Below are 17,767 nucleotides of genomic sequence, written 5' to 3' on the forward strand. Positions count from 1 at the left end.
GCTCTTTATGGCATCGGACCTTACTTCCATCACCAGTCACATCCACAACTGGGTGTTGTTTCTGATGTCATTCCCATCAATTTTCTCTATCACAGCATTCAGTCATCATGGTAGTCTCTGACTGTTCTCACTCAAAGTTTTTACTCTGCCTCCTCTCCTCAAACTTTCTCCTCAGATCCTTTCATTCTTCAAAGATTCTTCCTCACTGATTTCTCTACTCCCAGTTTCTCCTCATAATTTTTTCTTGCAAGTTTCCCTCAAGAGGCTTTTCCTCATAATTTCACCTCACCACGTTTTCCCTTCATGTTTTCTTTTTCACTTCATTTTCTTCTCACATTTCCCCTTCAATGTCTCCTCTTCTCATAAGTTCCTTGTCACTGACTTATGAGCTTACACTTTCCCCTCAGCCTTTTTTACCTCAAAATTTGCCCCCACTGTCTTTTTTCCCTCAGTTTCTTTTCACCATCTTCTTTTCTCATATTATTCTCCTCATGTCCTGCTTTTCTCACAATTTTCTTCATCGCCAACATTCTTCATAGTTCCTCTTACAAGTTTGCTGAGCTCCTATTAGAGTATACAGGGAGGGGAAATGATAATTTATATTCATCCAACAAATATTTATTAATTAGACATATATAACAGGAACTATAACCCTAGACTTTGGGGATACATGTCCCTTATGAGACTTATACTCTGGAGGAAACTCAGGCATCAATCAAGTAGTCAGGACTAACTGTAAATTGAAATAACTGCTCCAAAATCAAGAAAAGGGATTCTGTGAGACCAAATAATGAATGCATTCCATTTAGACTAGAGAGACAGCCTGAGCACCAACTGAATAAAAAGCAAAGAACTACAGAAAGAACTCAAGGGAGAGGGTAAGATAAAAAATAAATTTGTTTAATTTATGGTTACCAAAGAGAGACTTGGGGGTGAGGGGGGACAGGAATAAATCAGGAGCTTGGGATTAGCATACATCCTCTACACAAGACACATCACTCACCTTGAGATCCAGAGCATCAAAAATGGCTATAATTTTAAAAATTGTCCACACTGTAGTATAAATTTTACAGCACACAGACATCATGAGTTTAGATATCTTTGGCAATATTTCATTCAATAATATTAACCAATAAGAATGTGTAGAAATTGAACATCTAATAGGAAGTCACAGTAGCATTTTTAATACAACCAAAATAATAAGCATTGTTCATGTTTTAAATTGTGAAATATTTTAATTTTCCAATTCATTAGGAAAAAATGTCACACACTTTTATCACCCCATTGAGAACAAAGCTTCAGACAGTTGATACTGAGACACTTTGGGCTTTTTTCTTTTTTTTTTTTTCTTTTAAGAAATTACATTTAGTTAAGCCATTCCCTAGCTTCTTGGCTTACCAGCTTATAAACAGTACAGCAACAAGGCAGGATCCTATATGCGTTAAAACCCATTTCCCCTTTATCATATTTGGTGAGAAGACTCAGAAAGGACACTGAGAGCTGATAAGGCATATCAGGCTACATGTGTTTCTACCTCACACATCACTGTCTGGAAGGCTTGCATTATCCAAGTCCACAGGGTCATAATTTTGTTTCTGAGGGCCATTTTTCTTTGAGGTTTCAGCAGAGCTTGTTCAGTTACTTTGGAAGCTGGTTCTCTTGGAGAGACAGTCTAGACCTTGAAATTCCATGGCTTGAACTTGGCAAGAGATTCATAAAATCCTAGCTTCTCCATGGTAAAACTTGAGATCAAAGAGTAGAGTTGCTGTGAGAGGCTGTGGAATGTGCAGTGGCTGCTGCACACTGGCAGAGCAGAGAGTGTATTTAGATTTGGAAAGACTGTTGGAATGCTCCTGCAAAGAGGAGTGGTTGGTGGTCAGACACAGGCAATCATTAGCAAGATAAGTAACTCAGTGTGAGACATTGGTCCCACTGTGCTACAATGGCACCTGAGGCTGCTTTAATCCCACTGTGCATTTCTTCAGGGCTATCAGCCTGCACACAGAAAGTTCCAGAGGATGTTACAATTTCAAAGAGGTTGTCTCTCATCGTTACGTCACTTGGTTTATGTTCCTGGACTTTATGAACCTCTTTAAGTTGTTTTACATGGAGAGGTTTCTTTTCCAGCTCAGATCTAAAGTAACCTGTTGTGTTTTTATCCAGTTGAAAATATCTTCTCTTCCAGTTTTTCATCACTGTTCTCTGTTTTACACAATATCCAGCTTTGATAACTGCACTATCTGAAGGTGGTTTAGGAGTAAAGTAAGGAAGATAGATTTATGACCGCTTCAAGTTATCTCTATCAATAGTTTGACCACCTTCATTTGCTTCTTTTTGAGTTGAGTAATGATGGCCACGCTACCAACAGTGTCAGTTCTGTAAAACATTTGCTTCTTCCCACATTCACCTTGGTGACCTGTTATCAGAATGAGGCTGTGAGACTGATTGCTTTGATACTGTAATTTTTATAGCTTTGTTCAACACATTTATCCATTCTACTAGGTCCTACTGATCATTGGCTTGCAGGAAATAGTTCCTAATCCCTGCATTCATAACTTTGAAATGTAGGTAAATTAGAGAACTTCCCTGTTGCTCAGACAGTAAAGAATCCTCCTGTAATGGGGAAGAAAGAGGTTTGATTCCTGGGGCAGGAAGATCACCTGTAGAAGGGAATAGCTACCCACCCACTCCAGTATTCTTGCTTGGAGAATTCCATGGACTGAGAAGCCTGGGAGGCTACAATCCATCTGATCACAAACAGCTGGACACAACTAACACTTTCTTTTTTTTTTTTTTTTAATGGCTCCACAATCACCAATCCAGAAGGTATGTTCTGTGGATTATCCATGTATCATACAAAACTATCTCCTTTTAGTATCCAGTATGAAGTACCTCCAAAGAAATTTTGCACTCTATTCATTTTCTTTAATGTCTGGAAAACCACAAATGCGATTCTGATGATCCACGTAAGTCATTTCTAAGCTTGACCAGCACTTGTTTGTCCCTTGAGCCTCACAGCTCACTTCAACCGGTACTGTGCTCGAAGAACCCGCCCCACTAACCCCGCACAGGCCCACAGGCCCACAGGCACTGGGCTGCCTGAAGCAGCCTGTGTTTTTCCATTAACCATTACCACTGGACTTGGAAGTGCAGAGGGGCAATACAATGATAAGGGGCACACAATGACCATGGCTCCAGCTCTTGGTCAAAGCTTTTTGCAATTCACCCTGCCTCTGAAAATTCTCTTCTTCATTTACACCTTAATTCAGATAGCAGTTCTCTTATTTTCAGCTGCTGTTAACAGAAATGAAAAACCTAGATCCTTCTCCTTAACTCTTTAAATGAACACAACACAGGTTTTTTACAGGTAACAAAAATTTACTGAGATTTGGGGGAAACGGGTATGTTTTATCCATCCCAGAATAGGAAATACAAAAAGCAAAATATTAGACTCCTTAAAACTCCATCAGCCACCCATCTCCCTGGAAATTTTTTGCTGGCCAGCTTTTTTAATTTGATAGTGTCCATCCTCCAAAATAGAACTGGGAACCAACCGTCACTCTCTGGGTTCTATTTAACAAACTCAAATTGGATAAAGTAACACCACCAGGCTCCCCTGGTGGCTCAGACTAAAAGAATCCACTTGCCAATGGAGGAAACCTGAGTTCAATCCTTGGGTCAGGGAGATTTCCTGGAGAGGCAAACTGCAAACTGCACTCCAGTATTTTTGCCTGGGAAATCCGGTGAATAGAGGAGCCTGGTAGGCTTCAGTCCATGGGGTCACAAAAGAGTCAGATACAACTTAGTGACTAAGCAACAACAAAAACACGATATTAGTCTGCAGAGTAATTCAACATCTCATCATTTAGCATATCCAAACAGTATAAAAACTTTATGAAATATTTTTCATTACTAAAAGAAAAACAATGTCCCATAGTAAACTTCAGGCTACCCCCAAACCAACTCAGAGAGTCAACTTTTATAATCTGTTACCTGAGCACATGGCATGAACTGAAAATTCTCATAACCACAAGCCCAAGAGCCTGTCTCCAGAGCAGGAGGTGAGACTCCAGTCATCCAGGCTGCACCTCAGAGGCCTCTGTCACAAGGGGTCTGAAGCTCCAGGAAGAGCCACAGTAAGGGTCCAGGAGAGTGACAGGCCCTAAGGGGACACAGCCTCGGGGTTGCAGGGGAGCAATGGAGACTCGGCCCCTGGAGGACCATCAGCACCAGAGCCTGAGTTGAACCCCACCCCTGGGAGGCTCACAGGCTCCTCCAGAGAAGGATTGCTAAGGGCAACAGGGAGCCCCTCAGACCCTCCCACCTTGGAGCAGACGGTCATGGACACATCCCCTGACCTAATCATGAAGTATGGAAAGAGAGTCCCAGAGAAGGAAGCCTGAGGGAAGGAGAAAATGTGGGAGCCATCAGTCATGTTGTAGAAGGAGACGTCCCCTTCCTGGTGGTCCAGGAACACCCCCACCCTAAGCCTGGGGTGGGGAGCCTGCATGAGGGATAGCTGGGTCTGAGGTATAGTACAGGCACAATATTCTCTTCCAAATCTCCCCACAACCCAGAACCCCTTATCTGGGGACTCTCTGTACCAGTCTTTCCTATTCACACCTTCCCTATAGACCCCCAGGGCCCACTCGCTTTGGTCTCCATCCCTGATCTCCACTTCCCAGTAACAGCGCCCTGAGGTGATGCCCTCAAAGCCCAGTACACTGGATTTATCTGCAGTGTTCACACAGGAGGCCTTCAAGGTCACACTTGTCTTTTCATCAGAGACAACAAGGTCTGAATGGGCAGATTCTGGATCCAGAGTGACAGGCCCTGCAGAGAAAGTTGTCTATCGTTCAAGGTCCTCCCCTCCCCAAGAACACACAACCACCCCTCAACCCAGAATCCCAGCTGCATGGAAGGAAGGCTAAGCACCCTGACAATAGGAACTTGTGATTCAAGTCTATGGGCCTCCAAGCAGGAAACGGACCCATGAGACTGATTTCAGGTTGCAATATGTTACAGAGCCCTTGAGGACCAGCCTGCTGTCCAAGGGCTGAAGGATGTCTATTTAGCATTCAATATCAGTCAAAGTCATCAGCCCCACTTGTGTGTGACTGTCACCACCACATCCCACCCCACACTATTGATGGTGCCAGCATCTACATCACCACTGAGAAGTGAAGGAGAGGCCACAGGGACAGCAGTAGGAAAATCCAGAAAATACACAAAGTCACTCACAGTCCTGGAACTCCTCCTTCCGCCAATCTACAAGGAAAACACACGTTTCATATCAGGGGTTTGTAGAAACTGTACATATCAAGGTCAGTACTCAGTATCATGAAGCATATTTTTGAGAGAGTTATAGGGGGAAATATTTTGGAAATATTCAACTGATGCATGTATTTCTTTTCATAAACACACAGAGAACCATCATGTTGCAATCTTAGCATGAAGGCAAAGCCATAAATCTTAATACTGAGGGGTGAAGAGGCTTGATATCAATCTGAACATAAAAGTCATTGCCCAAACTTCACTATAAAATAACATTTTCTCAAGTCCTTAGCCGCACATCCTTAAAACTAGGTTTTCTGGAGAAAGAATTGGGGAGATCAAAATTTCCAAGGTTCTTAAGCAATCATGAAGAGCTAATTGAACTGAGTGTGCAGATTACCTCTAAGTCAGTGGTAGAGAGAATATAACTTAGCTGAACTGAACTCAGAGAATGACTATAAGTCATTAGTGAAGAGAATTTGGGATACAGCATCAGAGAAATCTTGCTCAGTTAGGAGACAATGGAGAGATTTCAAGGAGAGGAGAGGGATGTTTGAGGTGAGAAAGACAGACATGCAGTGAGAGGAAAGACACTCATGAATTCTCTTCTGCTTTTCGTAGGGTTAGTGGAACAAAAACAGTTCTACCTGTGAAGGAAAACCCAAAATATTGGATCTAGTCATCTGCTTCCCCCTATAATTGCCCAGAGAAGCTGTAAGTTTTCAGGAGAACCACAACAAGAGGATCCCAAAGATGTCCATGTTCTAAACCTCAGACTGTGTGGATACACTGTGGTAAAGGGAACTTTACAGACGTGATTAAGAACCTTAGGATGTGACCAAAGGTGAGGGGGAGAAAACCCAAATACCTAGCCAAGGCCTGCTGATCCTCGGCCAGCCCCAAACCAAGAATCTTAAGGACCAGATCAGACTAGTGTCCCCAGGGCAATGGCCTGATATGACTAAAGAAGAACATAAGGATCCCTTTCCCAACTGACCCAAGGCCAAATAATTTCTTCCAACCTCCATACTTGCTTTTGGGAAAAAGAAAGGAAGCTCAACAACCAAACCAAACCAAAGCCTATATGTCATAAGACACTGAAATATCTGCAGTGAGAGAGCTGTTGCCTCCAACAGGGTAGAGAATCGGGGACAAGATTAGAACATTTATGGAAATTAGTAAATGCTCTTTTTTTGCAATTTTGGGGTGTAAATTTATTATACCATTCCTACTTAATACAGGTTCATGCAGAAATTAGCATTCCTTTTATTTGCCTGATGGAAATAAGATCACATAAAGTGACCTAACTCATGTGACCCTTTAAGAAAAAATGGACTTTAATTTATTTGTTCTTCACCAAGACACTAATTGATTCCTAACTATAAATTTGTATACCACAAGTGATAGAGATTAACAACAAGAAAAAGAGGGAATATGAAAAAAGAGAGTTGGCATTTAATTGTGAGACTCCTCATGTATCAAGTGTGATGCTATTCTTCACTTAATTGCTACAGAAAATCATTAATACAATTTTTTCCAATTTTATGAATAAAAAGAGATCTGACACTTGGCCACCTCCCACTTGACACTTGTCAATATGAAAATGTTGATTCTAGCTTAATGGGTTTTATCTTTACAAAACAGAAGGTTACACAAGGTATACATTAAAACACATGCTCTTTAATCTAGTAGGTAAGGGAGAGATAGTAAAAGAGGACTATCTGATCCCCATGTTTAACATAAATCCCAGGGTGAATCAGTAAGAATCCCTAAGGTGGGATCCTAAGTCCTCAGGCATCTGGCTCCCAGGCATTTTCACCCTTAGTTTACCCTTCTCTGTCCCTCACGATCTATATTCCTGTCTGTAAACAGAAATATTCCAATCAGGGAAAAGGCATACTGCACAGGCTTACAGGGTACAGATCTTTAACTCACCCCAAAGCTAAAGGGTTCTCAGAACAACCTTACATTACATTAGGATGCCCCATACCACACTCCTGCCCTAACCACTACAGGAAGATTGAGATGGTCTCATTATCAGAGGTAAACTGAATTACATGGTTACTTTAAAATGGCTTTACCTGTTTTTAGTCTTCCTGCGCCTCACTCTTTTCTATATGTGAAAATGTAAGAAGAGAATATATCTGCAATAGTATTTGTGAAGTTTAACTGAGAAAATATATATGAAATATAATATACTAATGTATTAACATTCTGTATTTCTTATACAGATGAATAAATCAAGGTAAATAATGAAAAAAAATAAATAAATAAAATGGGTTAAAAACAAATATGCCTTTACTGAAATTTCTTAAAGAGATATCAAGGAGTTGATCACACTTTATGCACCCAAATAACTTGTACACCCTCTGTGTGCTCCCCGACAAACCACCATGGCTGTGACTTGTGCTCTGTCTTCCACCACTACAGGCCACTCCATCTCTATAAGACAAATCTCAGACACGGCACTTCCTCCTTATCTCCTCCTCTCTTCCTCCATCTGGTCTTGTCTTCCCTGATTTGCTTCCCACCATTTCTCTGTGAAATGATTTTGTCTCCTCTACATTTCTTCTTTCCCAATCTTGGCCCATGGCCTCTAATAAACTCAACCAGGAATGAACCCATCAGCAAATACAGAATTCTCTGAAAAGGAAGATCATGGTTGTTACATTTTTGTCCCTGTCACACAAACATATACAGAAGATTTTGAATAGAATTTAAGAACTTTCATAGACCGTCACCCAAGGAGCCCATAAACACCCCATAGTTTTTGGACCCCAGATTCAGAACACCTGCTCTACAGCAACTAATTCCTCAGCAACCAAGAGGCTTGGAGGATGAAACCCAGCCTGGACACAGAGGCAGAGCATGAGGAGGTAGAGAGGGAGTCAACATATCAGAGGACCAGGAGAAAATAGGAAAAACAAAACTAGAGACAAAAAGGGAAGGAATTTTGAAACAAGACGGATCAGGAATCAAGGGCCACCTTGGGAAGAACTGAGTCTTAAGTAGGCAAGCATGACTTCTGACATCTTCCAGAGATGAGCGATCCCTGATCCACACGGTCGTTCCCTGCTGCCGTCCCTCCTCACCACTGACCCTCCGCTGTCACTGTCACAAGAAATCCCCGTTGCACCAGGTGTTTGGGGAGGCGCTGCTAACCCTGACCGTGCCCTGCAGTAGAGCACGGGCAGGATAGAGGCACATCTGTGTGCCGAGGAGTCCCTGCAGTCTCCAGGTGGAGGCTACAAAGGTGCCAAGAAGACCAAGGACACTACCCCACCCTGCTGTGGGGTCCCCTCAGGGAGAAGGGGGCAGAGTCTAGGTCGGGAGGGGAGGCCACAGGAACTCACACCCACTTACCTGCATACAGCTGCGCCTTCCTCCAGGCTGAAAGGGAACACACTTGGTGAGACCTCAGCCAGAAGAAACCTGCTCAGTGTGAATCTATTTGCCCTTGACTCCCCTCTGCTCTGCAGGTGAGATTAACTACAGTGGGGGAGAGGCTGGAGAGGAGGTGCAGCCACGTGCAGACAGCAGGTATGGTGGTGTATCCCCTGGAGCACAGGTCAGGTGGCCTGTGCACACTCCATACTGACTTCCACCGCTGTCCCACTGCTGCATGTGATGTTTAGCAAGTCACTCGGCTGTTCTTGCCTCAAAACCCTCAAAAATTCTTATTCTATCTACATTCACTTCTGCTACTAAGGGTCAAAAATTCTACTATGTGTGGAAACGTTTTAGGGAGTAAAATATAAATTATTATATAATTTTAAGAAAGCATTATTATATTCAGTTTTTTTCCTGGAAAAAAAATACATTTGCAAAATAACTTGACATGGGAACTATTTTAAGAAGTGAGATGAGCTCTGGGTAAAAGTGGCTAATCTTTCTCAGATGAAATATTGCTAGAGATAAACACTATTCAGGGGTATTGACAGCTCATTCCATGGCATTTCTGTGCATGGTCACCCCAGTTCTGCCCCATAACTTTTTGATCATCACCCAAAGAAACTAGAGGGAATGGACTCCTTGGACAGTGTTTTGGGATGGAGACAGGTGGTCACACTCCTAAACTTAATCAAGCTGGTCATTTGTATAGCTCCTTTAATGAAATCTCACAGCACATGACTTTTGCTTCTGGGTACTGACTGAAAACTAGATGCACAGAAGGATAGTAAACTATTAATACGGTGGGTCAGTCAGGGTTGGAATAAGACCCAGGATGCATGATAGACTCTGGGGTCATCATTACACCCAGGATCCCAAGAAATGGGTGGGAACCAGCATTCCAGACCTGGGAGAGCCCATGCATGGGTTCTGCCTCCTAGAAGCTTCCACTTCTCTCCCAGGGAAGCAGGTCCACATTTCTGTGCCTAGACAGAATGGAGGAGAGGGACGCCTTGGCACAGGTAGGACAGGAAACCCAAGGACACCGGAGAGTCACTCACCAGCCAGGTAAGCGGATTTCCTCCTCTCTGAAAGGCAACACACAGGAAATAGGTGAGCTAAGAACCAGACTGTCTCCTATGAAGGGGATGCAGAGAGCTCAAGAGGAAAAGTAGAACTTACCAAGTTCTTCCTGAAGTTTAGCTGAAAGAGAGTGAAAACAAAAAAGCATGAACTCCACTCCCTAAGAAAAAAAATCCACAAAATACCACCTCTCTGTTTGTAATCTCTGAAGAAGACGTTCCAACTGCAGACCCATTGGAGCCTCCCCAGCTCCAGCTGTCCACCCAGGTCTCCCCAGCCACCTGCTCTGGACTGGGATTTCCCCAGAGCCCTGGACTCAGGCCCTGTGGTCAGTGCATCCCTCTCAGCACCAGCTGCCACATTCACCAGCCTTGACCCCTGTCCTGCCTTACCTGCGTCCTTCAGCAATTCCTCCTTTGCCTGACGGTCCTGCTCGCTAGTCTGGCACAGAGTCTCCTTTTCTCCCATCTCCTGCATCTTCATGGAATGTTGTCTCTTGGTGTAACATCCAGCCCCAAGGAGCAAGATCACCAGCACAGTCAGGCTCACCAAGAAAGCCACCTTCCAGGGAGAGGCCTGGGGGAAGAAGGGCTCTGTGGCCCAGCCAGACACCCCGTCAGGGCCCCCGCCCAGGACAGCCCAGCCTGGAACATCCAGGAACACCCGGCCCCCTCCTCTAGCCCCGCTGGAAGCCAGGAGCACCTCTGACCTGGGATGAAAATGGCCAAGGCCTTCTCCTGGCCCAGGACAGGGTTGAGGATGGAGCAGGTCACGTTCCCCACAGAGCTGTCTCTCACCACCAGCGCCGCCTCCACGCTGAACAGCCCTTCAGCATCCTGGGTGTGGGCCTCAGAGAACGCCAGGAACTTCTCTCCGCTGAGGTCTCTCCACTGCACCTGGGGCTTCGGGAACCACCCCGAGGCTGTGCACACCACGCGGACCCCATCTTCCTCAGGCCCTGTGATGCGCACCTGAGGGGCAGAGCCCACACCTGCGGGAGGCAAGATGTAGAGCCCAGGGACCCAGCAGTGCCTATGTGTGCACAACTCCAGGGGGTGCCCTGAACTTGGCATTCTGGGGGCTCTGGGGACAGCCTGCTCCCACAGGGAACAAGGAGGTGGCCCTGTCTCAGGGAACAGAAGGAAAAAGCATGGGGACCATGGGCTCAGAGAGCTAAGTCCCTTCTCCCCAGCTATGCAGTTGGAAGGGCTGATGCCTTGTAAACAGGGGGAGGAATGTGGTCCCAGGTCCACCCTTATCCTTGACTCTCCTCACATCACACTCTCTCCCGGGGTATCTGCTTCCACACCCACTGCCTCTCCTTGTAAATCACCACCAAAATTAAGTCATCGAACAACCCTGTGTCCTGAACCTCCCTTCCTTTTATCCACAGGTTTCCCTCTACCCAAATTCCTCACATATACTTCCAACTCATAATTCTAGAACTGAATATGTGATTTGGCTCCATCCGTGATGGATTCTGCATCAAAATATTACCGACTCTTCACTCCTCTTTATATCCAGCTCCCTGTCTGCCACAGTGTTTGGTGCCTCCACGCTCTGCCTCTGCACCAGTCCTGTGACTCAACTAGCCAATAAGAGATTAGGTCACGTGACTAGCTCGTAAAGTCCTTGTGTTGTTGGGCTGCTCTCCACCAGGGGGAGGACATGTTTACTCTAGTGCAGCCTTTCCTGCTGAAACTTTCCTAGATCAATCAATAGCCAGTTGAACAAACCCACATGAACAGACCCAGCAAAGGTTCTTATGTGACCTCCTCAGCTGACTGTAATGACAAATATGAATTAAAAATAACAGGCTTCATTCTCCCTGTTGAAAATAAGAGCAGAGATTCCCCTTCCCTTGTTTTTCTTAGAATATTTACTTGAGAAAATCTGTAATTGTATGTATTTTCTCCCCAGTTTTAAATGTATATAAATCCTTTTTGAGAACTAGATAAGAATTTTGACCCAGGAATGTCTTTCACTGGACGTAGGAGCCATCTGTAAATATAAAGTTCAAGAGAAACAGCACCCAACTTTCCCCTTCCCTGTCGGAGGGTAGGAGCCCAGCTTCAGCCATCACCAAGCTACAAGGTGTAAAAATACCTCCTGTCATAAAAACATAAGAATTTGTTTTTCCTCTGGCTTAAACCAATTAGCTAACATATATGGTCAGCCCAATTACCAGGAAAATTTAGAGTGAACTGTGTGACAGATGGTGCTATCAAGTCCTCCGACATGAGGAATAGTTATTGTTCATCTTAAAAACAAGTATATAATGGGTTGTATCTGCTTGGCTTTATAAAAGGGGGGAGATATCTTTCTGTCTTTACAATCTCTTATTCGATTGCCTGTGATGTCTATCACATTCTTGTTGAATGCCCATTCAGTAACAAAACCGTGTTCTTTCTCCACTAACTGTGAAGATGATTTCTGGTTTGGGAGATTTTGTTTTTGTTTTATGCCCAACATGACCAAAGAGGTATGAATAAACCCAGATAAGATTAGTCAAATACAGCCCAAACTAGCTGTACTCCCTTCATGCCTGAATTAAATAAATGGTTATTGTTATACACCACTGTGATCTTCGTGACATTATCTTTGTGATAATGTGACACAGCATTGACAACAGATAACTAACATACATAAAGCAAAGAATCTTGCCCACCATCCAATTCTACAAGAACCAAGTCATTAACCTTTTAGTCACTCAGTGACAGTACACTCTGAATGGAATTCAGGGTGAAAATAGGGCAAGGCACTCTGTGCTTTGGAAAAACAGGCCCCTTAGATACTTAGAGATGTCTCAGGAAAAAATATTTAGTGAACCTAGATTCTTGCATCCTCCTGCTGTTGCTGCTGCTAAGTCACTTCAGTAGTGTCCAACTCTGTGCGACCCCATCTTCCTAGAAAAGTGCTAATATTGTTAACTGAGATATCTGATCCTTGTGGCAAACAGTAACCATTTACTGAAGTGTACGCTTGACTTCTGGGCTTCCCCAGTGGCTCAGCAGTAAAGAATCTACTTGCAATGCAGGAGCAACAGGAGATGCGGGTTAGATCCCTGGGTTGGGAAGATCCCCTGGAGGAGGAAATGGCAACCCACTCCAGTATTCTTACCTGAAGAATCCCATGGCCAGAGGAGTCTGGTGGGCTACAAGTTCATGGGGCCGCAGAGTCGGACACGACTGAAGCCACTTAGCATACTAAGCGTGCTTGACTGCACTTGTTCCCTAGCCAAAATCCTGTATAAACTGGCTTCTCCCCCTACCTCATTGGAGCAGTTTCTCCGAGCTACTGAGAAGCTATTTCCTAGATTATATGCCCCTCAGTAAGACCCTGAATAAAACACAGCTCACAGTTCTTAAGTTGTGTGTTTTTCTTCAATCAACACACATAATTTTCAGTATTCTTACCACTAAACAACAAACAGCCAATGCAAAACTCTCAGAGTTTCTGCAGTCTCCTCTTCCCCCTAAACTCTGTGTCCCCAAACCCACTCACTCAGCTTGCTCTACTTTCTAAACATCACAGATGTCTGATCCCCTCGTCCCTCTATGTGATCCCATTGCCTCTTCTGGGGGTCATCCTGTGACCCTGTGACCCTCGTAACTATATCCATGCCTTTAGCCTGGCTCACGTTTCATTCACCCTCTTCACAGCTGACCAAAGAAATGTCCCAGGCACTGTTCTGTTTAAAATTTCCTCAGTGGTACATCAACATCCATAGCACAGCATGCAAAGTCTTCTACAATCTAGCATCTACCTTGCCCCTCAAATGCCTCCTCTCCTCTTCCCTCCAGCTTCCACTGTCTGTGCCCCTCAGGGACCACACTGCAGCACCAAGGACTCTGGTTAACTGCTAGCAACTGAAATCACCACACTCTATCTCCTCTCTTCTCTCTTCCTCTCCTTTCTTCTCCTCTCCCCTGACTTCTCATATTCCAGCCCATCAACCTCAAGGGCTCTTTGCAGCCTGATCTAGTGAACTCAGGTGCCCCTTTCAGTGTTTATTACCTGCAAAATTCTCCTGACCACCAGAGAGAGCATTAATCAATCCTTTCTCTGTGCACCCCATGCCAAGAACATATCTTTATTCAATTGTTGTCATCTCTTACAACCCTCCACTCATCTTATCAACCACGGGGGCTTCCTGCTCCAGCCACACTCCTGCCTCAGGGTTTCACGCCAGGTGTTTCCTCTGCTGGGAACTCTGGTCCCACAGATATCTACGTGGCTAAATCCCTACTTCCTTTGAGCTTCTGCTCAAATTGTCAAAAAATCCCAACCTGAGGCTCTACATAACACAAGCCCACCTGCCCCACCTCATCCTGGTCCCCTTCCACTGTTATATTTGCCCTTTTATCATAAATATTAATACTTACCACCTCCTAATTTCCTCTATAACCTATTTATCAAAGTATTTATGAACTGCCTCTAGAATATAAGCCCCACAGAACAGGAACATTTTTTGGTTCATTGATGCATCCCAGGTGCCCAGAACAGGATGTGACATAGAGTAGGGTTTCAATATGTTTGTACCAAATAATGGAATGCGTGGATGAGTCTCCTGTTTCATATTTATAAAATGAGGGATTGATTGCCATTATCCCTGAAGTTCCTCCCAACTCCAATACTCCAGGATCAAAAATATCAAGTCACCAACCTGCCACCTTCAGCTCCAAACTGGCCTCTTCATAGAAGCCTCCCTTTCTGAAGAAGCAGGTGTACAGCCCATTGTCTGAAACATTGACATTCTGGATACGCACAGCAGCTTCTCCCTGGTTGAGGAGGTCCCTCACCAGCGAGGTCCGCCCTGCGTAAGGAGCCATCTGCTCCTCTTTCTGCTCGAGTCGGTCTTGATAGATGAACACAGCTTCTGAAAACTTGGAGCGGAACCACCTCAGCTCCATGTCTTCGGCGCTCATGGCTGGAGATACACGACAGGGTAGCTGGACTTCCCCGCCCAGCACTGCCACAATGGGGTCCGGGGGGGCCATCACAATGAACTCCTCTGTGGACACAGACACAGGAGTGAGAGAGGAGGAGACACAGAGGGAGCTCAGAACACATGCTCAATATGATGGAAAGCCCCAGGCAGGCTGGGGACAGGGGTTGGGTGGGATGGACCCTGACCTGATAGGTTGAGCTGTGATGATTCACAGCTATTTTGAGCTAGATTGATGATAATTTTGTGACCCAGTTCAGTTCAGTTCAGTCGCTTAGTCATGTCCGACTCTTTGCGACCCCATGAACTGCAGCACGCCAGGCCTCCCTGTCCATCACCAACTCCCAGAGTTCACTCAAATTCACGTCCATCGAGTTGGTGATGTCATCCAGCCATCTCATCCTCTGTCGTTCCCTTTTCCTCCTGACCCCAATCCCTCCCAGCATCAGAGTCTTTTCCAATGAGTCAACTCTTCACATGAGGTGGCCAAAGTACTGGAGTTTGTGACCCAGAAAAGATGTCAAAGAAAGTCCCTCATCCATCTGTATTACTGTCTTCACACCTTTCCATGGAAAATTCTAGCTCAATGGTTTCTACCTTCAGCATGCAGCAAAATCAGCAAGAGGGCTTATAAAACCACAGTGTTGGGCCAACACCCCCAGAGATTCAGTAAGGTCTGGGGTGGGCCCAAGGAAGTGCATTTCTAAACAATTCCCCAAGATGCTGGTACTGATGTTCCTGAGGCCTCACTTTGAGAAGCACAGATCTATCCTGCCCATCTTGGGCAGGACTGAACCCTGACCAAAGAGAATACCTGTGGTCAAAGTCAAAACTCCTTGATCATTCAGTCACATCCTAGTATAGCCACACTATTCTATTCCAGAGCTAAATTTATCTGTGTTCATGACTTTTTCCCCAGCTCAAATGTGCGCTAAAAACTAGACACAAATACTGTTTCCATTTAAAGCCTACCTTCACTTTTTTCACCCACAAGTGCCCATATTCACCCCACTGACATCTTCTCAGAGCCCGTTGCCTTCGGAGGCCTGGAGAATGAGCCACGACCTGAACCTTGTGCAGGACAGCCCTGCTGGATCTACAGAGAATGACTCCTCAGCTCCTGAGCTGATGAGAGTTGATCTGAGTCACCATGGTCTCTCACCTGGAGGACAACAGTACACTGGCCTCCCAGGGTCTCCTCTCCTCACTCCCAAGTCTGCAGCTCTTTCCACCTGTAAACCATATCCCTACTCTACCCAAAGATTTGCCAACTCTCCTCAGTCCCTTCAGTGGACCAAAGGCCCAATAGGGATGACACCCAGGGCTTCTGGACCCAAGCTCCTACTTCTCACCCTCTCCTTCACTTTGCTCTAGCCAAGACTTGCCTCCACAGTCCCTTGAACAATCCAGGCCCACAGCCAGCTTTGCACTGGCTGTTCTGTCTTGCAGAAGCCATGCTTCCACTGGAACCCTCACAGGCTCACCCCCTCCTCCAGGTTTTATTCTTATCTCACTGTCTCACTGAACAAAAACCTCAGTGAACACTGCTGCCCACTTCCCACCTCCACATGCCTGACTGCCCTCTACCCCATGCTGCTTCACTGCTTCTCCTCTCATTGCGTATAAAAAACTATTCATTATACTGCTTTCATGCATTTATTGTTCATGGCTCCCTGCTACGTTGTAAGATTTTACAAAAACACGAATCTGCCTGGTTTGTTCATAAAAAGCACCTACCACATGTTCAATACTCTGTAAATATATGAGAAATGGAAAGAAATAATTAATGAATGTGTTAAGTAAAATAAAGATACTACACAAAAAAATGATATGAAAGATACTGTCACATATACCATAGTTGAATTTTTAAAACATCATGAACACCTCATTGGGTAACTATCAAGGCATTTTGATATGCCTTGAGGCTTAAAGACTTATAAGCCTTATAGTCTTTATATTTAGGCTTAGTGAAGTCACTCAGTCATGTCCAACTCTTAGCGACCCCATGGACTGTAGCCTACCATGCTCCACCGTCCATGGGATTTGCCCAGGCAAGAGTAATGGACTGAGTTGCCATTTCCTTCTCCAGAGGATCTTCCCAACCCAGGGAACGAACCCAGGTCTCCCACATTATAAGCAGACACTTTACCGTCTGAGCTACCAGGCTTAAAGACTCTCAAAAATTGAATGACAATTACTGGTTTGGGGACCATCAAAATTTTTCTAGAGAAGAGACTTTTCAAACAGCAACCCACTCCTAATGGAGAGAACCAGCCCAGCTCCCAGGAATCCACACAGGAAGAGGGGTGGGGTATACTCACGTGCGAAAGCCCCAGTAGGCAGCTGCATGAAGAGGAGCAGAGAGATGAGGTGGCAGAGCACAGAGCCATGGAAGAAGTCCTCCATCTCCTCAGAGCTGGAGAGACACAGAGCAGGAGGCAGACCCAGGGCTGGCCCAGAGCTCAGGGATCCCGGTGGGGTGGAGGGCTCAGGGCCAGAAACAGTCCTGCAGGAGCAGAGCCCCTCACTGGATCCCCATGCTGATGAGGTGTTGGGCTCCCCACAACTCTGACACCCAGAAAGCACTGAGCCTGGGCTCCTCCCCACCCTGTGGAAGCCTCTGTGGGGATAAACAACCACAAGGTTTGCTTGGGAAAAACGCCCCCCTTCCCTTCCCACCCTAATGGCACCTGCAGCCCAGCCCACTCTGCCCAGAATACCAGGTGCTTCCTTTCCCAGCACCGGGGGCCCCGAGCTGGGACCATCCTGCACTTCCCCATTATTCACAACCACCAGCAACACCTGTCTACCAGTTAGGGACAGAGACGCAGGTTCAGCTCCTCACTGTGAAGTACAGACCAGCTCCCACTTCAGATCAGATCAGTCACTCAGTCGTGTCTGACTCTTTGCAACCCCATGAATCGCAGCACACCCGGCCTCCCTGTACATCACAAACTCCTGGAGTTCACTGAGACTCACGTCCATCGAGTCAGTGATGCCATCCAGCCATCTCATCCTCTGTCGACCCCTTCTCCTCCTGCCCACAATCCCTCCCAGCATCAGAGTCTTTTC

General features: G+C 45.4%; 1 protein-coding gene and 1 pseudogene across 11 annotated transcripts in view; both read right to left on the reverse strand.

Moving 5' to 3' along the window:
* Positions 1 to 882: 882 nt before the first annotated feature.
* Positions 883 to 3,121, reverse strand: LOC147347016 (pleckstrin homology domain-containing family A member 1-like; annotated as a pseudogene). Its single transcript, XR_015152066.1, has 2 exons — positions 2,756 to 3,121; positions 883 to 2,592 (listed from the first exon to the last, which is right to left on the reverse strand). The product of XR_015152066.1 is annotated as a pleckstrin homology domain-containing family A member 1-like (transcript).
* A 236-nt stretch (positions 3,122 to 3,357) lies between these two features.
* The window catches only part of LOC147347017 (butyrophilin-like protein 1), a 39,951-nt gene continuing 25,541 nt past the window's right edge, over positions 3,358 to 17,767 (reverse strand). For 2 of the 10 annotated variants that reach the window (XM_086369156.1, XM_086369150.1), the window contains exons 2-10: positions 17,017 to 17,111; positions 14,414 to 14,761; positions 10,457 to 10,738; positions 10,140 to 10,340; positions 9,847 to 9,867; positions 9,726 to 9,752; positions 8,638 to 8,664; positions 5,242 to 5,268; positions 3,358 to 4,833 (exon numbers count right to left, since the gene is read on the reverse strand). In XM_086369156.1, the coding sequence (XP_086225282.1) occupies positions 4,163 to 4,833; positions 5,242 to 5,268; positions 8,638 to 8,664; positions 9,726 to 9,752; positions 9,847 to 9,867; positions 10,140 to 10,340; positions 10,457 to 10,738; positions 14,414 to 14,761; positions 17,017 to 17,101 (1,689 nt within the window). In that variant the 5' untranslated portion in view covers positions 17,102 to 17,111 and the 3' untranslated portion in view covers positions 3,358 to 4,162. Of the gene's footprint in view, positions 4,834 to 5,241; positions 5,269 to 8,637; positions 8,665 to 9,395; positions 9,651 to 9,725; positions 9,753 to 9,846; positions 9,868 to 10,139; positions 10,341 to 10,456; positions 10,739 to 14,413; positions 14,762 to 17,016; positions 17,316 to 17,767 lie in introns of those variants that run through there. The other 8 variants (XR_015152064.1, XM_086369153.1, XM_086369151.1 and 5 more) reach the window with 8 other exon arrangements.

Source organism: Bos grunniens, chromosome 23, assembly GCF_055505025.1.
Source record: "Bos grunniens cultivar Pamir isolate PY7600 chromosome 23, Bosgru_T2T1.0, whole genome shotgun sequence".
NCBI lineage: Eukaryota > Metazoa > Chordata > Mammalia > Artiodactyla > Bovidae > Bos > Bos grunniens.